The sequence below is a fragment of the Arvicola amphibius genome, chromosome 8 (genome assembly GCF_903992535.2).
Source record: "Arvicola amphibius chromosome 8, mArvAmp1.2, whole genome shotgun sequence".
Lineage (NCBI taxonomy): Eukaryota > Metazoa > Chordata > Mammalia > Rodentia > Cricetidae > Arvicola > Arvicola amphibius.
The window spans coordinates 55,320,448-55,344,140 of NC_052054.1; the positions used below are offsets into that span (position 1 = coordinate 55,320,448).

At 46.7% G+C, this 23,693-nt stretch overlaps 2 protein-coding genes across 3 annotated transcripts in view; one reads left to right on the forward strand and one right to left on the reverse strand.

Moving 5' to 3' along the window:
• Positions 1-5,556, forward strand: part of Rtn4ip1 (reticulon 4 interacting protein 1) — a 37,384-nt gene extending 31,828 nt beyond the window's left edge. For both annotated transcript variants that reach the window (XM_038339146.1, XM_038339145.1), the window contains exon 9: positions 5,428-5,556. In XM_038339146.1, the coding sequence (XP_038195074.1) occupies positions 5,428-5,535 (108 nt within the window). In that variant the 3' untranslated portion in view covers positions 5,536-5,556. The remainder of the gene's footprint in view (positions 1-5,427) is intronic.
• Positions 5,557-8,305: 2,749 nt separating this feature from the next.
• The window catches only part of Crybg1 (crystallin beta-gamma domain containing 1), a 58,359-nt gene continuing 42,971 nt past the window's right edge, over positions 8,306-23,693 (reverse strand). The window contains exons 16-20 of the mRNA XM_038338914.1: positions 18,684-18,823; positions 16,826-16,949; positions 16,292-16,450; positions 14,487-14,649; positions 8,306-9,686 (exon numbers count right to left, since the gene is read on the reverse strand). Coding sequence (XP_038194842.1) covers positions 9,598-9,686; positions 14,487-14,649; positions 16,292-16,450; positions 16,826-16,949; positions 18,684-18,823 — 675 coding nt within the window. The 3' untranslated portion in view covers positions 8,306-9,597. The remainder of the gene's footprint in view (positions 9,687-14,486; positions 14,650-16,291; positions 16,451-16,825; positions 16,950-18,683; positions 18,824-23,693) is intronic.

A 23,693-nucleotide genomic window follows, 5' to 3' on the forward strand; every position in this document is an offset into this window, starting at 1 on the left:
AGCACGGAGTGTAAAGGACTGCTCAGAAGGTCTGCATGGACCTGCAGCTCCGTGGCTGGCTTAGGAGAAACCCTGAGCACAATAAGCATTTCCTGTTCTTACACTACTTAGCAGACCATTTTTGGTTGGGAATGAAAAGCTGTAACAAAAGTAAGATGTGTTTATACCATTGGTTAGCATGGGTTAGAAAGAGAAACCTTGGTAACTCTCTACTGTCGTCAGTAGGCAGCTGCTGGTAAGGATGACTCTGTATTGGAGAAAAATATTGATTTATATTTGTTTATGTATGCACATTAGCTTCTGATTGAAACAAACTATCACAAACACCATGGTGTAAAGTAACACACATTTATTATGATCTTGAAAGTTGGTAGTTTAAAATGGTCCGGCAGATCTGTGTTCCTCCTGGAGGCAGGATTGCTTGCTTGCCTTCTGTAAGGTTTAGTGGCCACAGGCATTCTGAGACCTGCCTTATTCTTCTAAGGCTCCTAAGATTCTACTTCATTGACCCGAGGTGATCTGCTTTGGGCACCCTTACCCTAATCACGTCTGCAAAGCCTTTTGCCAAGTTTTGTCACAGGCCTAGGGAATTTGGGTGTGAATGTTTTGTGTAGGGCCCATTCTGACTGATGTAATGCACAGCGCTCTTGGAATGTTGGTTGTTCCTTGAAGAAGGAAACTAGATGACTAGAAGTCAAGTATGGAAGAAAGATGTTTTATTTCATCATGAATATTATGATTATGATTATTAAAAATACTTACTAGCCTTGAGCTCCTAGGCTCAAGAGATCCTCTTACTTCAGCCGCATGAGTGGATGGGGTAACAGGCGTGAGCCACCTACCTAGTTCCTACTGATTGATTGATTGATTGATTGATTAGGACAGGGTCTTGATATGTAGCCCTGACTGACCTAGAACTCTCTATGTAAACCAGGTAGTATCAAATTCAGAGATTAAAGGCCTGCACCATACCTGGCCCCTTTTAACTAACCATTTTGCATATCCTTATTTGCACAATGTATTCTTCACACGATATTTTGTTTGCTTTTGGTTTTAGAGGCAGGGTCTCTCAATGTTGTCCTGGCTTTCCTGGAACTCACTATGTAGCTCTGGCTGGCATCAAACTCACAGAGATTCAGCCTCCTGCACCAGCATGCCTGGCTTCTTCATATTTTTAAAACCCTTTTGTCATGTACCTAATGTTTACAGGTCTCTTCAGAATTCTAGTTGACCATTCAGGTTTGGTTGAGCATCAGTGTAGTCTTCCCAGAGTTTGGTATTTCTTTATTTTCACTGCTTGAGTTCAGTCTGTACCATCTGCTGAGGACACCTAGTGCTCTGTTTCACAGGTTTGCTGTGAATAGTTAGCCTCCTCGTCAGTATTGTCCACTAGATCTTTCTGTGGTGGTGGAATTGTCCATCCTCTCGGTCAGCAGGTAGCCACTAAACCATCTGTGACTGCTGAATATTAGAAATGTGGCTAGTGTAGCCGGGAGACTGACTTTTCCATTCTGGTTACTTTCTTGATTAGATTTGAACTAGTCACATGTATTTAGAGGCCACTGTATTAGACATACAGCTTTGAAAGGGAGTACACTTAGCTCTGAGGTAGATGATTTCCAGCCCCTCTTGGAGGGCCAAGCTTCAAGCTTCATACTGCAGCTGGATCCTGCTCCATAGGGAGAACACTATAGTTTGAGGACGGGTCATGAGAACCACTAGAAGAGGGTTAGCGTGCCTGGTATTCCAGCATATCATCGCAGCCTTAATGCTTCTGAATTCCTTTTAATTTTTTCCTCCTTTTTGTTTTCTTTTGAAAGAAGGTTCTAGGCCTCGCTTTACTAGCCCAGGCTATTCTCGGATTCTTAGTGCTTCCATGTCTAGGCCCTGGCTCTGGGGTCACGTTTGTGACCATCATGCCTGACTTTTCTGATTTTTTTCTAAGCTCTTGAGGTTTTTTTCCATGAGAACGATACCGAGTTCCTCCACTCCTGTGGCTAGAAAGGAGTGCTTCCTGGAATCTCTTCTGATGGGTACATTTAAGCTCTCAGAGCCACCTTCATCCACCATCCCTCATCTGTCCCACGCCCATCTTCCAGTTTTAATGTTACTTTGTGGACTCAGGAAGTACCCAAAAAAGAGCCAACTAGAACAAACCTCACCTCTTCCTTTTGCTGTCTTCTCCGCTCTGGGGGTTTTGAGTTAACCTTCCTCCTTTACATTGACAAGCCTAACAGAAACTGGGGTGTAACTCCCAGAGAGAGCTCTGGGACTGTGGTCCTAGTGCCCATTAGCAGAGATGTGGATTTGGACTTAAACCAAGAGCTCTTGAATCTTCCATGGTATCTGCATCTGTTGGTTCATCTTCATGTACCTCACCTTCTGATATCTGCAGCTTCTGTGCCTGGGGGCTGTGCCTGTAGAGGATGAGGATGAGGATGCGGAGCTTAGGGAAATGTGGACAGGTTGACTCCCAGACCACCTTCGTCCCATTGGGCAGTATAGTCAAGGATCCCGGGTCCTCACTTTGGCTGTTCTCCTGCGAGCTCCGGCTTTGTGTGAACCACACAACTGCTGGGTTTCAGCGTCCTGTTCTGTTCAGCAGCTTAGCTCAGATGCTCATCCCCTCTAGCTCCTAGCTGCCCCTCAGAAGCGTGCCCAGTGGCTGGTAGACAGCAGTGCTGTTGTAAGGGTGGTCATACTTGGGAAGGGTGATGTTCTTGTTGTCCCTGTGTTAAAAAAGGGGTGCCAGATCCCAGTCCTGTTTAAGGCAGGGGAGGTGCACGCAGGAGACCCCACACTTGCCTCCCTCACCGAATAAGGGCTGCTGCTGTGGGTGGTTCCTGATTGACCACTTGTGATCCCCGGTGTCTGTGCAGCAAGAAGTGTGGCTTTGCACCTGTCTGATTTATAACAGGGCTCCGCATGCCAAGTGGACTACAGCAGAGTCATCACATAAACATCCCCACTTCACTGTGAGTAACCTTTTCCCCTCTCTGGAGTTTAACTCTGATCCCTTTCTCTTTAACAAACACGCATTCTAGATCCAGCGTGAGGCTGTGCATAGACACTGTCTCATGATCCAGTTAATCTCCCTGTACTGTCACATATCCTGACTGTAATTTGAAGGCCACCCTCCGCCCTTTTCTTCTCATTGTCACTTACAGGAATCGCTGAATGACTCATTATGGCACACTCAGCCCTCTCGGGCTCTTTGTCACAAAGGGCCTGCCCAGCCAGATTAAAGTGTTCAGCCGCTGCAGTGGCCCAGTCAGCAAGTTGGCTCTGTGGCTCCGGCAGAGAGCTCTGAAGGGAGCCTGGCATGATGGCTCAGGCTGTGTGTTCTGGGTGGAGTCTGCTTTGTGTACTGTGCTAGGCTGGTGCTTTGCAGGGAGAGGTGTAGTGAACCTGGTAGGCTGAGAGCATATGTGGGTGGCAGCCTCGGTACGTGAGAGTCAGCAGAAAGGCCCAGGGACTCCTGCGGAAGTGTGCACGCCTTTCTGGAACTTACTCAGAGCAATCCAGAGTCTGAGTCCACTGTACCTAGAGGCAGTGGAGGATGTGTTTGAAGTGTGGGTGTGGGTCATTCATTGACCAGTTAAGTGGCATCTAGTAAACAGCATCCTGGAGCTCTAAGGAGAGTGCTGGAACAGCCCAAGTGCCTTCTTCCCTTAACAGAGAAGGCAGCTCATGTCAGCTCTGAATGTGCTCCTGCGGTGGTATGGAAGGATCTGAGGGCCCACTCAGTGTGCTGGGGACTATCAGTGAGTGACACCCTCCATAGGCAGTGTACCACAGCATCTGTCAACGCTGGGGCTCGATGCAGGGCTTAGAAACCAGATCCTCAGCTGACACAGGGAAGGCAGGCCAGGATTCAGGCGTGATGACTCACTGTCATCTCCAGCCCCCCTTCCCTTCCTTCCTGGTGGAGATGAAAAGCAGCAGCTGATGATGGCCGGCTCTGGGCAGCGCTGAGAGCAGTGGCAGTGGCACTCAGGCATTGACTCAGGTCAGTGGCCCAGAGTGAGCCCGACTCTGAAGGAATGTAACTTGGGTAGTCCAATGTGGGAGCACTTCCGCTCTTACTGTGAGTCTGAGCTTGCAGTGATCTGTGGATGCAGAAGAATCTTCAGCTCATGGGAGGAGTGTGTGGCGCCTGAGAAGCTCTGAAAGTCACATCAGAGGACATGGCATCAGATGCATCCGAACGTCATAAAATATGTCTTCCTCTTGTCAAAGGAAAAGGGTTGTTTAGGCTGTGCGTCAGTGTGTGCCTTGTGGCAGCTGACCCTTGTCAGTGGAGCTGTGAGAAGCAGTCCAGGGTGGTGTCCAGTGGACACAGACTCTCTGCTAGACATTTGGAAGGAAGCGTTCAGGTGGACTTCTGCCTGCGACCTGCTTTCAGGAGACTTCTGCCAGTGCTGAGGTAGCCAGCATTACCCAGATGCCACTGAGCGGATTGAGCTGGTGGTTCCTCATCCTGTATCTTGTAAGCATTGTGGGCTGCTGAGTGGAACTCCCCACGCCCAGAGAGCTCACAGAGGACACCTGCTTCCTACCTCATGGCTTTTCATTTTAGAGCCTTAATTAAGCACCCATTACATGTTGGTATTATAGATATATAAAGATACACAGATGCTTCCTGCTCTGTGTATGTAAATATGTATGCATGTATTTAAGACTAGAAAACAAACTACGTGTGTGTGCACACCTATGAGGGGAGCACAGAGATATATGCAGCAAGGGCCTTGCTACTTCCTGCACAGCTAGAAACACAACAGAGACTTGCACTCACGGTAGTAATTGCAGGCGTTGAGGGAGCTCAGTGGCTCCTAGAGCAGCTCAGAAAAACACACTGCAGGTGGGGGATAGAAAGGGCTGTGAGGCCAGGGGTGCACATTGCACACGTGAGGCTAACAGATAACAGCACACAGCGTTAGAAAATGACAGGGAGGCCCAGTGGGATGGCACTTGCCAAGTAAATCCAAAGCCCACTTTGATAGCCAGAACCCAGAAGGGACAGAAGGGGAGAACTGACTCCCCAAAACTGTCCTCTAATTTCTACATGCAACACATGTGTCTATACCCACACCACTCACACAAACCACACACACACACACACACACACACACACACACACACAAATAAAATAGAATTTTCAAAAAATGAAAATGCCAAGCAGCATGAGGCTAGAGCTCTTGCAGGGCTCTGAGTAGGAGTGACAGCATTACTGGGGAATAAGATGGAGTAAAGGTGAAACAGTAGAATTGGAGAGGAGGGATGAGGAGGAGAAGGGGCAGCTGGAGCCCTGCCCTCAGCACATGGCAGAGAGCCCCCGAAACAAGTATTGAAGGATATCTAGACACTGTTAGCCTCAGAAAGCGTAGGTCTTCTTATCAACCTGTTGTCTCTTCTTGTGTTTTGTAGATTCGGCCAGTTATTGAACAAACATTCCCCTTTTCTGAAGTCCCAGAAGCCTTCCTCAAGGTGGAAAGAGGCCACGCCCGGGGAAAGACTGTGGTTAACGTTATTTAAATAAACATGTGCTTGCCAGGGGTTGCTGCTGTCTTCTCACTAAGTGCCTGTGATCTAGACATCTAGCCCCCAATAGATATTTTTCCAAGTTAGATTTTAAGTTTCATGATATGTTTATAAACCTAAATATGGGTCGGTGAGACAGCTCAGCAGGTAAAGGTGCTGGCAGTGCAAGCGTAGCTCCCTGAGTTCACTCCCTGGGACCCACATGAAGGAGGGAGGAGAGGAAAGAACCGGCTCCACAGAATTCCTTTCTGACACCCTCCCCACTCCACGAATGTACCTCTGCAATGATAATGAAAATAAATGTTTCTTTTTGTTGTGTGTGTGGGGGGGAGCACATGTGCAATGGGTGTCTGTGAAGGTCACAGGGAACCGTTCAGTGCTCAGTTCTACCATGTAGCTTCTGGGTACAGAACTACAGTCCTCAGGCTTGGGGCAGGTACCTTTACCTGCTGAGTCATCTCACTGGCTCAATAGAGAACATTTTTAAAATATGCATTTTAAAAAAGTACTTTTAATAGCCAGGCAGTGGTAGTGCGCACCTTTAATCCAAGCATTCAAGAGGCAGAGACCCATGGATCTCTGTGAGTTCAAGGCCAGTCTGGTCTATAGAGTGAGTTCCAGGACAGCCAGGACTACACAGAGAAACCCATGTCTAAAAAACTCTTTCTAAATTATTTTTTACTTGCTTTGATTTGAAGATGTCAGATCCCCTGGAACTGGAGTTGCAGACAGTTGTGAGCTGCCATGTAGGTGCTTGGGAATTGAACCCAGGTCCTCTGGAACCTCTTAACCACCGAGCCATCTCTCCAGCCTCTGTGCTGTGTTTTTGTTTGTTTTCTTAAGCTGCTCTTTCACCCAACTTTACAGATTCCTGTGGCCCTCTTGCAGCTCAGACCCCATCATCTTACTTGAACGTCTGTGAGATTCTAAAATGTGTGCTGCATAGATGGATGTCAGCGTGAAGAACTCAATTTCCTCCTCAAATTCATCAAGTCATTATTTTCCTAACCGGCTGCTATGGGTTGGGTCAGAAACATCTCCCAAAGACCCATGTGTGTAACATACTTGCGACAATATTGGGAGGTGGTAGAACCTTTACTAGTTGGGAGCCAGGGGGAGGAAGTGGGGAGGTGGCACTGGAGGAGACAGCAGGACCCAGTTCTTCCCCACCTCTATGTCCTGATCATCCATGGACAAGTCTCTGGAGCATTTTCTTGATTGACAATTAATGCGAATAGCCCAGCCCACCGCGGAAGGTGCCATCCCTGGGCTTGGTGCTCCTGGAGTGTATAAGGAACCAAAAACTGAGTAAGCTAAAAGGGGGCGAACCAGCCAGCAGCATTTCCCCGTGGCCTCTGCTTTAGTTCCCATCTCCAGGTTCCTTCCTGCCTTGAGTTCCTGCCTGCCCTGACTTCCTTCCACAGTGGACAGTAATCTGTGAAGTGAAATAAATCTCCCTCACATCCCAAGTTTGGTTTTGGTCACTGATTTACCACAGCAATGGAAACATAGCTAAGACAGAAACTGGAATCAGGTATGATTTTTGTTTGTTTTTTTTTTTTTTTTTTTCCCTGTGAGAGACCTGACCAGGTTGTTCGGCAAGAATTTGTGGAAGTGTGTGGACCTTTGGATTGGAAAAACCATTGAGGACCTAAAGCTTAATGGGCTGTTCTGTGGGAGCTTGGGAGGTAGATATGCCAAAAGAAAGTCACATGATTGGCCCACGAAGTTCAGAGGGAAGCCAAGACTATCTATTAGAGCCCACAGTTCAGAGACTAGGACTTTTAAAAAGACATTGGTTTTTGGTTCTTGGTTTTCTTAAAGAGAACTTGACTTATAAAGTGTTGAAATTTTACAGCCTGGCACCTATAAAGCTACATTATATAAAAAATATAAATGTCTTATATTGTGGTATTAATATTGGCATGTCATTTTGGGTAAAATGAGAAAGGAAAGGTTATAGTGATTAGTGACCTTGAATTCCTAGTCCTCCGGCCTCCAATCATAAAGTGCTGGGATTATGGATTTGTGCTACCACACCTGGCTTAAGTTTTGTACATCAGCCGGACTTCTTCCAGCAACTGGACACTGCTACTGTCCACTGTTTTCTGACCTCATGTGCCTTACCAGTAAGCCTGTCATTCTTGAATCTTATTCAAAGTGTTTGTTGCTGTTTTATAATCATCTTCATTGTTGTACCTTAATACTTGCTTCTAGCCTTTCATGTACATAGTCCTTTTTGGAGAAACTCTCCACTCCGTGTATTCCTATTAGATACCTGTTTAGTATTATGTTGGTTGGATGTGGAGTTTCCTCTAAAGTCACTCTAGAATTTCCTCAGTACAATTTTTTTAATTAATTTTACATATATGAGTGTTCTTGCCTGTCTGTATATAAGTGTACCATATGCATGCAGTGTCTGCAGAGGCCAGACAGGGGCATCAGATCCCTTGTATCTGGGAAGGTATAGTATTATATCCTTCTTTCTAATTGGCTGATGGTATGTATGGTCAAGCCGATGCAAACACAGCAGCCTTGCAAGCCATTCTTTACAACCGCATTGGAAATGTCAGTGCTACTTGACTTCTATCTATCTGGGAGTCCTCAGTTCTTGTCCCAGAGAGCTCCCAGGTGGCAGTGCATTAAATCCTTGAGTGCACCAGTGAGCGCTCCTAAAGGTAGCTAAGAAGTGCCTGCAGCCAACCCATGACTCTCAGCTGTGTTGGAGGACCGCTAAATTGATTCAAGAATTTTATCACATGGCTAGCCATGAATAAATTTATTCAAGAGATAAAATCAAACAGGCTTTTGATAGGATATGTTACCCCACCATACTCTAGCAACATACACAAAAGGCCCATAGTCAGAGATGTACATATAAGAAGACAGACATGCTAAATGCTGGTTTTTGTGCATATGTTTAAGCTGCAGAGAAACTATTTGGATGAGCACACTTGCCTGCTGCTGGCTCCAAACAGGCTCAAGCAGGTGAAGCAGAAGTGGACTTGTTCAGCCCCTGACAAGAGCACCAATATTGTGATATTGTGATAAGAACAAAATGAGGAAGATGTGTCTAAGAAAATGTCTGGCAGTTTTGCTCAAAAGGACAGTGTGCTGTTTGAGCAGCAGAGTCTGGGCCAGTCCATCAGGGCAGTTGTTCCCGAACTGCCTGAAGAGGTCTGGATCTCTGCGCTGCTAGCACTGCACAGAACCCTTGGGATCTCTCCCTCACTCCCTAGAAGTGACTGTTCACCCTCGCCTGCCGCTACCACATCTGCTTCCAGAAGGGAGGTCGGTGTCTTCAGATCTGTAGCAGTCCTGCTGGTGGCCCTAGGACCACCAGGCTGAAAACTCAAGGTTTAGCCAAAATTATAGAATATGGCTCCCACATTCTAGGTAGGTGACAAAGTCAGGGTTAATAAATTAGGCCATAATACTGTCCCCATAGCAGCTGTAGGGAAGGCAATAAACTATGTGTGACACTCGAGGACAGTCCACAAGAGGACTAAAATAACTCGGGTTCTGCTCATGAGCTGACATCAACATGAACATTTGCAAATTTATTCATTTTGAACATTAACTGAAAATAGTGTTTTGTTTATACTCGCTAAACTCCTTGGAACATGTCTGAGTATATAGGAGTTTCCCACTCTGCCATCCAGCAGTCAATGTTAAGGTAGTGGATCAGAAGTCTGGCAAAGCAGCCTCTGATGCTAAGTCTTCTGACGAGCAATCTGAGGGAATCCGAGCATCAACACTCAGAGGTCTTGTCTCCTCTTTTCTCTTGAAATAAGTTACAACGTGGTCTTGATCTTTAGAATATCTACACCCAAAACCTGTTTAAGGAGTTACTGAGAAAACCCAAGGCAAGAAACAAGAACAGCAAACTACTGGCTTCAAATTCAAACGACTTTGAAAAGATAATTTCCCTGTCATAGCCTTCGGTCCACTTTCCACTTGGCTCCTCCATCAGTGCATCAGCTCTGTAATTTTATTTTTCTTCAATACGGTGGCCAGAAGATCTCCTGGAAACACTCCTGCATTGTTGGTTCAGGGTCACAGGACCATGGCTTCCCACACTTGTGTTAACTTCTCTGTGTTCACTGTGTTGAGGATGATGTGGTTTTGATCGTACTGCGCACCTCCTGAATGAGAGATAAAAGTAAGAACTGTGCCGGGGAGAAGGGAGGAAGTATGCCAAGGCATGGAAGAATGAGAGAGAACCCGGAACAAAAGTGCTGTAGGGAAGTTCCGGTACCCAGGGGATGAGGTCAGCTTGCTGGGGTGTGTGGGTCAAGTCTGTCTGGGGGACCAGCATCTTCACACAGCCCATCTTGCCTCTGGCTCCCCCTTTTCTACCCAGCTCTAATAAGCCACTCTACTGTTGTCACATCTGAAATGGTGGCATCAGGGAAAAGTCTAGAGAAGGGAAAAGCAAAGATGCCGTACAGATGGACTTGGGGAGATCATGGATGTGAGATCCTCGTGAGCAGGCAGGCACACATGATGCCAGTGCAGAGAAAGGCTGCAGGGGAGGCAGACAGAGGCAGTGAGTTCTGCTCGCATAATGAAAATAGCTGCAACTAGGTTACAGGTTTGAATGACGCCCGGATGCATGCACAGGACACAGAAGACCCCCACTGCTCGGAACTTGGGTATGAAGTAACGTGGAGTACCGCTGTAAGAACCCTGTACTTCTCTCACCGGGATGTTGGAGGGGCCTTTCCAAGGGTGCTTAGTGAAAACAGGAGGTTCTTTAGTGTTAGAAGCAGCAGTACCCACTTTCAGCAGAAATATCATTAAAACAGAAAGGGCTGTCTGATCTGCCTTATCTGCTTCAGCAGAAGCCTCTCCACCAAGGACCTTGTAGAAATGAAAATCTGCATTTGGGTGCAGGGTGCAGCTGGTTCCGAAATCATGTTTCATCCTCAAAGCAAAGAAACAAGATTCTCCTCTCCTTTGAAACATTTAGAACATGAATAGGATCTGAAAGAGAAGCTGGGGAAGGAGCTCATCTCTTCATTCTTTAAGGAACGGGCTTCCTGATACTCAGCACCCATAGTGCTCAGTAGTTAGGAGTTATGCAGAGCACAGGGAACGGGAAGACTTCCAAGCCTCCCGTTCAGCCCCCAGCAAACCCTGCACTCTCCATCAAGATAGCTGTTGGTTGAAGAGATGGCTCAGCAGTTAAGAGCACTTCTTGTTTTGCAGAGGACCTGGGTTCCATTCCCAGCACCATTGGGGTGGCTCAAAAATCATCCACAACTCCTGTTCCAGAGAGTCCAGTGCCCTCTACTGACCTCGGAGGACACCAGGCACTCAAAAGGTGCACAGGCATACTTATGAGTAAAACAGTCATACATATTAATAAATCTAAAAAAGGGATTAAAAAAACCCCAACTGATCCAGGAGTTTAGAGAGTATTAAAGAGTATTAAAGACAATGTCTGTTTTCATCTTCAGGATTCTGTTGCCTTAACATCCTTTCCGGTGCCATTAGAATCACAAAACCTACAAAGTTCTTGTGAAATAATGTAACTAACTTTTTTTTTTTTAGAAAACATTATTTCTATTTGAATGATGCAGAAGACAGGTGAATAGTTAAATGGCTATAAAGGCAAAACCCTTCTCTTTGTCACGTGTTTAGAGACAGCTAGGAAGACGGCGCTTCCCTAAAGGCCAGGTCTCTGGTGTGCAAGTGATGCAAGCCAGGTCACCCCTACCAGTGGCAGTCCTGACACCTATATCATCTGTATTCGGAGGTAACACCACACCTGCCCGTCTGTCTGAAAAGGGTACTACTGCCATAGGTATATTTGAGTTCTTGGTGCACAGGACTGAGGAATAATTTGAAAGAAATTTTACATCCTAATTAAAATAAATCACTGGTATTCCCTTAAATGGCAGCTTATAATAGAAAGATGCGGTCGGGTGGCTTGTAACCCCACACATGGCTGAGGCAGAAAGATTACAGATTTAAGGCCAGCAAAGGACAAAGAAAAGATAGAACCTGGGGTTATCCTTTTTGTTTTGGTTCACTTTTAGTTTCTGTGCTTTCCATAGTAGTTTGATTTGCCTGTTCAATGTACAATCCTACCAGGCTTTTGATGTCTTTAAACTGAGCATGAGTCAGCTTCCACTGTTGTCACAGGACACCCAGTCTGGAATCATACTAAAACAACTCGCTCCCCAAACACAAGGCAAGAAGAGACTCATCTAGTAAGTCCTGTAGTTTTAGTAGGTAACAGATGAAAACCACAGGCGCCTACTAAGTACAGAAGCAGAAGCATGGAGAGGCGCCTACTAAGTACAGAAACAGAAGCATGGAGAGCTGTGTCTGCACTTCTCTTGCCAGCATGCTGGCCGTGCAGCCTGCTCTCCTGTCCAGAAGGTGGCACCATGCTCCCACATTCTGAGAAAGCTAAGTTCATGGGAGCAGGAAAGCAACTATTGCATTGCTGTAGTAGACACTGAGAACCCACAGACCTACGGGCCAGTACCCACACTCCAGAGGCTGCGACTGACATCTGTGAACGCGAGAGTAAAACTCTAGAGAGGAGTCCCATGGAGAGTAGAGCCCGCCATTTTCGTCACTGTGATACCCAGTGTCTAATACAGAGCCTAAGACTAAAGACTGAAGACTAAAATAAATGCCCTAAGGACTACAGTGACCTCAGCCCTGGACCTAGGACGCTAATCCCATCAGTAAGAAACACCAATGCTCAGCTGCGTTGGTGAACTAAACACTGTGATTGCCCTCCTCCCCACGTAACATGTACCCAAATACCTCATTTTCCAATGGGGAGGTGCATTAGGAATTGAACCAAGCATTCTGTTACCAAGCCACAATCCCAGCCTTGCTGGTGGTTTGGAAACTTATAGGGCCTTTCATGCTGCCTGCGCAAGGTAAGAGTAAATAAAGGCCACCCTGGGTCAGAGGTTCTCAAATGGTTCAAACTTGGAGTCATCCAGGAGATGAATGTGTACATCTTGTCTGTGTACAGATGCAGTGTAGGAGGCATGGTCTCTAGAGCTGGTCATTTCTCATACCCAAGGGTTCCACTGCGTTTTACGTGCAGTTTTTGGTTCCTACGCAATCCGCAGTCACGTTGCTTAAGTTTTGATGCTCTCTGCTTCTGCCTTCCTTCAGTCTGTTCGCTTGCCTATCTGAGCGCCATCCTGCTCCTCGGATTCTTTGTGTCTGTTCTGACTGGTGAGTGGGTTGCCACTCCTACCTACCTGAACCACCAGGGCTGCAAAGCACCTGCTTTCTGTGCAGTTACCAACACCCCTGGTGTTATCACTGTGTTTTTGCCCTGACTTCTATTTTCAATGGAAGCTTTCGCCCAGAACTCTGACTAAAGTAAAAACTGAGCCAAATTCTGGCAGTGATTTAGAAGCATGGGTAGTATAGTGTGCCCACACGATTGCCAGTTCACTGCTACAACCTTTCCTGATAGGGAAGAGAGTGCGTTAATCACTGAAGGCACTGAGGGCTGTGGCAGAGTAAACACCTGGAATTCTAGAGCTTGGGAGGCTGAGGTAGGTGGGCTGCCAGAAGTAAGGGGAGCCTGGGCTAGAGAGTGACCTCCTGTCTCAAAGCTAAAAATACAGTAACTATAATGAACAAATATATTCTAAAGCATACCAGTGTATGATTAAGCTTGCCTTAATAGACTCGAAAACGGCAACAGTATCCACTCGCTGAGGTCCCCTATATTGTTTAGGTTGGTTTGGCCTACTGTTTTAAGTCACTGTCAGTGGTACTGTGATTCTCAAACCATCACTGTCACCAACACCCAGGAACTTGTTAGAAAAGCACACTTGAGGGCCCCACCTTCAAACCTCCTGAATCAGTAACTCTATAGACGAAGCCAGTAGACTGTTTTAACACACTCCTAGCCCCGGAAGACCATGGGCCCAGCTTTTTCTTCCCAAGCACCATGAGTTCACTTGAGACTAGCTTCACTGAAATTTCATTAACTTATATTGAAATCCTCCAGGCTGTATGGGATGGTTATTTTGGTTGTCAACTTGGCTACATCTGGAATTAACACCCAAAAATGGCTGGGCACACCGGCGGGATTTTTGCTTAATTAAGTTACTTGAAGTGGGAAGAGCCACTTTGAATCCATATCTTTGAGATTAGAAGACCCACAATAGTGGGCTAGACCTTCTGCTGGAAGCCTGTATAACAGCAGCTCTCTTCTAAGACCGTTGGAAAACAGATATTTACATCACAATTCGTAACAGCAGCAAAATTACAGTTATAAGATAGGGACAAAATAAATTTAAGGTTGAGGCTCACCACACACAAGGGGCTATATTAAAGGGGCGCAGCATCAGGGAGGTTGAGAACCACTGCTCTATAAGGACATGGAAGAAGGAAGCCTCCTCCTCTGCCTGCTTGCTCTTGTCCTGGCTAGCAGGTTCATCCCTTCACTCACAGTAGAGTCTACTTCTTCGGGACCCCAGTGTACACTGAAGACCAGCTGAGACCTCCAGCCTTGTGGACTGAACAACTACGGGTTCCTGGACCTTCCTTTGGATTGGCTGACCAGTCTGTAAGTCATTCTAACAAATACCCTTTCTTTCTCTATAGATAGAGTTGTTTTATAAGTTCTGTTACTCCAGAGAACCCTAATACACTGCAATTCCTTCTAGAACTTGGGTCTTTTTCAATGAAAAGCTACCTTTATGTAGATGAGAACCATCAGCTACACTGACCAGATAAAGCCTCAGCCTAGCACTGCAGTAAAAAACAGGGCTGGGGCTATAGCTTGTAAGCACAGGCTCAGCGTATGTCAAGCCCTTGGTTCAGTTCCCACAACAACAACAAAACAATCCCTGGAGCCAGCAGTGTATTAGTAGCACAGCCAACATGTTACAAAAGGCTTTTTCTTAACCAGAGAACGGAGCGTTACCACAGGGACGCACGGTGCTTACCTTTCACGTCCAAGACTAGATTTGGCTTCATCTTGCTGTAGATCCTGCCATCGGACTTCATGCACCAGAACTGACTGTCGACATTCTGATCAAGGGCCAGCCCCAGCTTAGAGCCAGACGTGACGAGGCTGCCGACGATGGTCAGGCAGCAGTCTTCCGCTATCTGCTTGGGAAACAACAGTCTGTCTCAGGACACACTCCAGTCTCACAAACAGATGTCTAACGCTGTCACAGTCCCTGGCTGGCTTTACTCCACATGAGCCATGCAGCTTTGAGCTGGAGTAGCTGAAGCCAGACAAGAGGCCCTCTATTTCAGATGACACGGTGGCAGTGAGTTCTCAATTCTCATGCACTCTAGGGCTGCTCCTTGTAAGACTCGCTGTGACCATTAAGAGAAGCCTCGCGGGGATCAAGTGGTTAACACTAAAGAGAATCTCAGGACAGTAAGCTGCCCACCGTGACGGTTCTGTGTTGGCACTGAGCATGCTATGAGGCTGCATCAGCAGTTCACCCGTGGGCTGTTTCCAGCTCATGCCTGCTCCTCTCTGGAGCTGCACCAGAACAGCCACACAATGCCCCCGCCCCACCCCTGAAAACCTGAAGTTGCACTCAATGGCTCCTTGTCTTTCATTCATGAGGAACACCTAAAATTTTCTAAATTAGGCTGCTATGCAGGTAGAAAAAGCAGAAAAATGCAAACTCTGAAGACAGTGCTTTAATGCAAGGATTTTAAAAGTCCCTTGTGAAGTAAAAAGCAGCATGGCTCACTGCTAACACCATGCTACCATGAAAGCCTGTTCAAACTGGGCTGTTCTGGGTAGGGGATGTGGCAGTACTTGGCTTGCATGTGTGAAGCCTGGGGTACAGCATGCACACGCACGCGCGCGCGCGCACACACACACACACACACACACACACACACCCTGTTGAAAACACTGCGATCATCTGTGATATTTCACTTTTTCTCCTTGACATCCAGAGATGAGGTATTGAATGATGTCACTGAAATGTTAGAATGGCTGGGCCACCACTGTGGATCAAAATGATCCCAAGGCAGAAGTCGCCTTTGTTTCAGCTCCAGTCCTTCAGTTAGCCCTGCTTCTCGATGCTGCTTTCTTCTGTGTCTAAGCAGTGTCTGTCTTGCAAAAGCACGATTCTCCCTCAGGCACAACAGACATAATAAATGGGCATGTCCCTGCTGGCTCACCGGCAGCAAGGTTTTGAAGTATCGGAAGCAAACAGACAAGCCCATAAATTTAAGGACTAAAGGAGGTGCCCGCAACAGTGCATGAGCTTGTCTCATGGGATCCGGCCATTGCTTTTACACGTCTGCTGCGGCAGGAATGAGGAGAGCACGCGGCCATTTTCCATTTCCAGCATGTGACCATTAGGAAGTGGACTGTGCTGTACCGCACACATCTCCCTCCCTCGCCCAACTCTGTGGGTTCTCAAACAAAACCAGCCCTAGAGTGGTTTCTGATGTTGTGTGGGCGCTCTAGCTTAAGGCTATGAACAAACAAATGCCATAGCTCCTTTGCTGAATTAGTGCTAGATTCCCTTCCAATTTTAAGTTCCTAACCCTGCTTCTGATTCTGTCACAGCTGGGAAGCATTTTCATGAGGGAAAACCTTCTGATTTATTTCTGAAAACTCTGGGAACTGTCTGCAACCCTGAATGCTCATCCTGCACTTCATCCTCTTATGCAACCCTGAATGAGCACTCTGAATTTGATACGTGTTTCTTATGCAACCCGAATGCTCACCCTGCATTTGATGCATGTTTCCTGTGCAACCCTGAATGCTCACCCTGCATTTGATGCATCCTTCCTGGTAGACCCAGATCTGATCATCGGCACCAACATCTTCCATGACCTGGATCCTAAGAAGCTTCAGATCCTCTAAGTTCCCATTGGTTGACATAAACAGCCCCGTTGCTTTGTTTCGAAGTCTGAAGTATATTCGTTTCTAGAAGACAAAATCCAGTGACAGTCACATAGAGCTGTGCTGTCTGACGAACTGAGACAGAGTGACATTTGGAAGAGTCCAAAATGAAGCACATGGTCAAGGAGGGAGACCACACCCATGAGTCATGTGCTAAGGGTCTTAGTACTGTTCTCAATGCTAAGAGATTGAGGACATTTCAGAATGACAGGCCATGGAGTGTGCTTGGTGGCATTTCTGAAATATCCATGCCTCATGGTGTCACAAATCTGATGTCCAAATACTGAAGGAAGAGGAGCCTATGCCAAGCTTCCAATCAAAACTAAAAGGCTGAGCTATATTTATAAAAGTATTTTTCAAGAGGAATCTACTCAAAGCATGGAGGGGGAATTCACGTACCTGAACAAAGGGCCGGAGAGAACCTATTTGGCGACAGCCACTGAACTCATACCAGTTTGGCACTTCTGCGGGAGACAGTAGGAACTGTCGGCCTCTGTAGTTGCCATATTCATAAGTGACCCATCTGAAAAGAGAATAAACCACAGCGGTGACCACTTCCATTTGATGGTGGGTCCTGACAGTTACATTTGCTCTCAGAACACCATTAATTTATTTTTTTTCTTCCTTTCTTTTTCTTTCCTTCTCTCCTTCTTTCCTTCCTTCCTTCTTTCCTTCCTTCCTTCTTTCCTTCCTTCCTTCCTTCCTTCCTTCCTTCCTTCCTTCCTTCCTCTTTCGTTTACTTCCTTCTTCTCTCTTCCCTCCCTCCCTCCCTTCTCTTTTCTGTGTTTGAGACAGGGTTTTTTGTGTAGCCCTGGCTGTCCTGGAACTCACTCTGTAGACCACACTGGCCTCAAACTCACAGAGATCCATCCATCTGCCTCTGCCTCCCAAGTGCTGGGATTAAAGGTGTGCACCACCACTGCCCTGCTTACAAAACATTTTAAAATAAGAGTACCCTTCCTCAAACCCCAAAAATGTGAAGCTAAGTTCCTTCCACCACCCGCTGGATTGCACACTTGAGAGGCTACAGACTGAGCGACCCCCAGGAGCCTCCTCCTGCCCTGCTGACCATCGGAGAAGGATGATCTCTACTTTAAACCCCCAAACTCGAAAATGTTAACATTTCATCTGTCTTACAAAACAGTCATTAAATCTTATTGTAAAAACATTAAAAGTTACAGCCCTAATAATCCCTTAATTATTTTAGTGTATACGGTCCAACCCATCTGATTGCATCCGCTGTTGTCCCTTCAAGATCTGTGCATCTCGGCAAGCCTTACCTGTCACTTCATTAAAAGGAAAATGTTTCATAAAAACGTATATTTATTTATGCCCAATTCATTTCAGAATTACTCAGAGATTAAAACCAAAAATTTTCCAAGTTTAAAAAATTGGTGGGCACTGGGCATTGGTGACGTATGCTTTTAAACCCAGCATATGGGAGACAGAAGCAGGTGGATCTTTTGTGAGTTTGAGGCTAGCCTGATCTACGTAGCAAGTTTCAGGCCAGTCAAGACCTCACAAGGAGATCATGACAAAAAAGATGGTATTGTGACTTTTTAGTGCGTGCGTCCGTGTGTGTGTGTGTGCGATGGGCTGGGGACATGCAACAGCATGTGTATAGAGGTCTGAAGACCACTTTGTACATTCAGTTCTCCACTCCAGGGACTAAGCTCAGGCCCACGTAGGGAGTGGCTTGCGTTCACTATCTTGTCACCTGTCCACAGCTGACAGTAATTTATACAACGTCTGCAATCCAGGGAAAGCTCTAAAATCAAAGGGTGTAAAACGGGAAGAAAAGCTCGTGCTCTCTTACTTGCTATAAAAAGAATGCTCCATAAATTTGCTGAGTGCTGTGTTGTAAAGCTTCCCTTGCACATTTTGAGTACAGAACCTAACCTTAGAATGATGCTTTACACAGGCTTTACCCACCAGAAAAAGGATAGCATGAAGTGTGCAGTGTTAATCCACACGGGAAGTCAAGGACCCCCTGTCAGTTCGAAGATACTGTACTGTGTACTGGAAGTTTCCCAGTGTCCCTTCTTGGCACATATGTTCACATCACTCACTTAATGATGATATCCTTTTACGTATCCATTATGACGAAATGGAGATGTATACGGAATGAAATGTTCATGGGAACATATGTATCTGTTTATGTATTTCTTAATGTGTTTCCTAGGAAGAGTGCATTTGTAAAAGCAAGAAAAGAGAAGTCTCCTGTTTCAGCAGCTCAACAAGTGGCTAAGTCACTCACATGCCACCGATGACTTGAACAGAGCGGATCTGAGTGTTGAATCCCATGGATCGGAGGTTGACTGTTTCAGCATTCAGTTCAATCTTCTTTCCTTTGAAGTTTTCTCTTTCAAAAAGAATAATTGTTGGTTCAGAAAATTCCTGTTTGGGGTGAAATTTGTTCATCTGTTAGTAGTGCCAAGCTTTTGTAGAGAGTCTGAAGCCGATGAGATATCGTCCACTCTCAAGGGCAAGGCATAGGACCCTGCCAGGCTGTACCTACTCATAAATGCAGCCAATCTGGATGCTTCTAGACTGTAAAGTTAAAGAGGAAGGACGGGAGGGTAGGAAGCTTTTCTGTTGCATCTAAAGGCTGGTTGAAATAGACCACAGTAAAGCAGGGCCATGGGATAGCCCATGCCTAGAGAAAAGGCTATATGCATGGAACACCAACCCTTTAATGTAAGTTACTTTCAACCTGGAGTTTTCTGGGTGAAAAGCCATAGACATTAATGGTGATGGCCAGAAGGCCATGGGAGAGGCCAGGTGATAAGGAAACAAGGATTCTGTAAACTCATATCCCCAAACCTTCTTGTAGGATTTACGATCAGGAGGGAAACAGAGCACAGGTGGAAGGCACGGGCATTTTAGAGAGAACAGCAGCACCCAACTGATTTTTCAGACAAGGAAAACTTCAAATTACAGACCCTCTGTCCCTGGGTTCTAATGCTAATATCCCCAAGTGTTGTAATGAGGAATGTGGGCCCCTTGTTCCGTCCCGCCCGGCTAGCTTATGACCGAAATAATCACAAGGAGATCTGTATTAATTAAATTGCTGCCTGGCCCATTATTTCTAGCCTCATATTGGCTAACTCTCACATATTGATCTAACCCATTTCTAGTAATCTGTATTGCCATTTGACTGTAGCTTACCGGCATGAGTCTAACCAGCATCCATCTTGGAGAGGAAAGCCATGGCGTCTGCCAAACTGCCTTCTTCCTCCCAGCATCCAGTTCTCTTTTCCCCGCCTATCTAAGTTTTGCCCTATCAAAAGGCCTAGGCAGTTTCTTTATTTGACCAATGAAAGTAACAGAAAGAAGACCCTCCTACACCACCCAAGGTCACGAACAACAGGTCAAAAAAAGGACACAGGGATCACAGTTATTTCCTAACCTGCTTCAAGTTGTGTGGCAAGGGTGAGATACATTACTCCTTCATTTATGGGGAAATGCCCTAATGTGCAGGACAGAGTGTCTGCCATCAGTTAAAAGCAGTTAATGTGGAGGTGGGGTCAATGGTCTAGGAATTCGGGTATAGAAGACACACAAGAGGGAGCCAGACAAAATACAGGATTGCTACTTTGCATGTTTACTATATTTGCAGAGATGGCATGCTAAAAATATCCTAAACACTCAAATTTATTGTCAGAAATAATTTAAACAATCTTAAGTATTACGTTACAGTTGAAATGCATAGGACAAAGAACATGGCTAAGTCATACAGTGCTTGCCTAGCATGCATGAGGATCCATGTTCGGTTTCCAGAAACCGAATACATACAAATACAATCCCCTAACTCAGACACACAAAATGTGCAATTTCATTCTAGGTAAATCTCAGTAACATAAACTTAAAAGGATATCATCTTTAAGTGGTGAAATGATCTAAATATATGTACCAAGATGGGATGGCACTGGGAGACTTCAAATATACATTTAAAGGCAGCTTTTAGAAGTCTAGGCATAGTAACTATTTTTTAAAGTCTTATTTCATGACCTGGGTTGTTGTTTTGTGTGTGTCTTTTGTTTGTTTGTTTGTTTGTTTGTTTTGGAACAGGGTCCAATATAGTTCTGGCTGGCCCCAAATTCACTGTGTCCAAGTATGACCCTGAACTTCTGATTCTTCTACCTCCCAAGTGCTGAGAATCCAGGTGTGCCTCGCTGTGCTTGGTGTACATGGTGCTGAGGGCGTCCAGGCAAGCTCTCTATCAGCTGAGCCACATCCTGGCCTTTATCCCCTACCGTAAACTGATGAGTTCTCACATTACTCTGTATTTCATAGAGATGTTGCTACTGTTTTCCTGTTTCAACAGCATCTTATTAGTTAAATAGGCAAGCAGGCAGAGGTGCTATGAAGTCAACACATACATTCTTCCTACATTTAGGACTAAGTTCATCAACTAGGAATGCTTAAAGCATTTTATGTGACTAGCCACCAAGCATGAATAAAAATTTCCAAAGCGATAGACACGCGAGGACGTTAAGTATAAGGACATCATCTTCTGACTTTGTTGCTTTGATTAGCTCAGGAGATAGATACTGTCCAGGGGGCACTGTCACCTTTAGAACACAGGTGATAACCTGAGCTCATCTGGGAAGAGGGCTCGGTAATTAAGAACATTTGCTGCTCTTGCAAATGTCTTTCTGGGTTCAATTCCCAGCACCCACATGGCAGCTTACAACCACTGTAACTCCAGTTTTCGAGGGTCCAGTGTCTTCTTCTGACCTTTGCAGGCTCTCGTACATGGCACACAGATACACATGCAAGAAAAAAAAAAAAAAAAAAAAAAAAACCCAAACCCATACACATAACACACAACACTTAAAAGGAGCAGTGACAATAAACTAAGCCACAGGAGATTTCTGCAAATTCATAACAAAAGAATAGGAATCCAAAGAAAGAGATGGCCAACAGAAACCCCAAATGACAAGTGTAGGAGACCAAGCCACAAACGGTGAGATGTAAACCCATCCCACCAAGCTGACAGTAGTGGACAGTGGGAGGGGGAACTGTTCATCTGCCAGGGCACTGGCTGCACAGCTTTGACGGACAGAGTAAAGACCAGGGCTGCACTTGGGATTCGGTAGTCCCACCCTGGACATCCAGGGGACCCTGTCCCACACAGCAGACTCCCACCCTGGACAGCCAGGGGACCCTGTCCCACACAGCAGACTCCCACCCTGGACATCCAGGGGACCCTGTCCCACACAGCAGACTCCCACCCTGGACATCCAGGGGACCCTGTCCCACACAGCAGACTCCCACCCTGGACAGCCAGGGGACCCTGTCCCACACAGCAGACTCCCACCCTGGACAGCCAGGGGACCCTGTCCCACACAGCAGACTCCCACCCTGGACAGCCAGGGGACCCTGTCCCACACAGCAGACTCCCACCCTGGACAGCCAGGGGACCCTGTCCCACACAGCAGACTCCCACCCTGGACAGCCAGGGGACCCTGTCCCACACAGCAGACTCCCACCCTGGACATCCAGGGGACCCTGTCCCACACAGCAGACTCCCACCCTGGACATCCAGGGGACCCTGTCCCACACAGCAGACTCCCACCCTGGAGAGCCAGGGGACCCTGTCCCACACAGCAGACTCCCACCCTGGACAGCCAGGGGACCCTGTCCCACACAGCAGACTCCCACCCTGGAGAGCCAGGGGACCCTGTCCCACACAGCAGACTCCCACCCTGGACATCCAGGGGACCCTGTCCCACACAGCAGACTCCCACCCTGGGCATCCAGGGGACCCTGTCCCACACAGCAGACTCCCACCCTGGACAGCCAGGGGACCCTGTCCCACACAGCAGACTCCCACCCTGGACAGCCAGGGGACCCTGTCCCACACAGCAGACTCCCACCCTGGACAGCCAGGGGACCCTGTCCCACACAGCAGACTCCCACCCTGGACATCCAGGGGACCCTGTCCCACACAGCAGACTCCCACCCTGGACATCCAGGGGACCCTGTCCCACACAGCAGACTCCCACCCTGGACATCCAGGGGACCCTGTCCCACACAGCAGACTCCCACCCTGGAGAGCCAGGGGACCCTGTCCCACACAGCAGACTCCCACCCTGGACAGCCAGGGGACCCTGTCCCACACAGCAGACTCCCACCCTGGACAGCCAGGGGACCCTGTCCCACACAGCAGACTCCCACCCTGGACAGCCAGGGGACCCTGTCTCACACAGCAGACTCCCACCCTGGACAGCCAGGGGACCCTGTCCCACACAGCAGACTCCCACTCTGGAGAGCCAGGGGATCCTGTTCCACACAGCAGATTCCCACCCTGGACAGCCAGGGGATCATATCCCACACAGCAGACTCCCACCCTGATTAGCTCGAGGTCCCTGTCCTGCACATGTTCATACGGATTCCGAGGTAGTGGTGGCAGAATGAGACAGTTACAGTCAATAAACTAGATGTGCAAACAACAAAACTGACAGCTCTTCAAAAATGGTAACAGGAATGTCTGAGTTACGTCTGTAAGAGAACTATAGCATAATGATGATGATATAAAATTAAAAGCCACACATACACACTTTTAAGAAACACACACTTTACAAGAATATTCAAGCTGTGTTTATAAGGCACAAAGCGTGGCTGAAAAGGGAGAGGAATAGAAATAGGAGTTAGGGAAAAGAAAGAGAAGAAAGAAAGAAAGAAAGAAAGAAAGAAAGAAAGAAAGAAAGAAAGAAAGAAGGAAGGAAGGAAGGAAGGAAGGAAGGAAGGAAGGAAAGAAAGAAAGAAAGAAAGAAAAGAAAGAAAGAGAAAGAGAGAAAGAAGGAGGGGGGAAAGATGGGAGAAGGACCTAAAACTACCAGATGGCTGTCGTGGGTGTGAATAAATGGAGGTCCTGAGAAAGAATTCAGAGAAAGAGCAAATAGGAAATCTGGTTTTAACAGACATAAAAAGCACAAACGCTGGAGGTAAAGAGACGGTTCAACAGTTAAGAGCACTTGCTGCTCTTCCAGAGGACCCAAGTTCAGTTCCCACGCCCCATTTTGCGTGGCTTCCAGTCCTGTAACTTTAGCTCCAAGCCTTCTTCCAGCCTCTGGGGGCACTGCACGCACGCACACACACACACACACACACACACACACACGCATACATATAAACAAAATGACATGTTCATACGGATTCCGAGGTAGTGGTGGCAGAATGAGACAGTTACAGTCAATAAACTAGATGTGCAAACAACAAAACTGACAGCTCTTCAAAAATGGTAACAGGAATGTCTGAG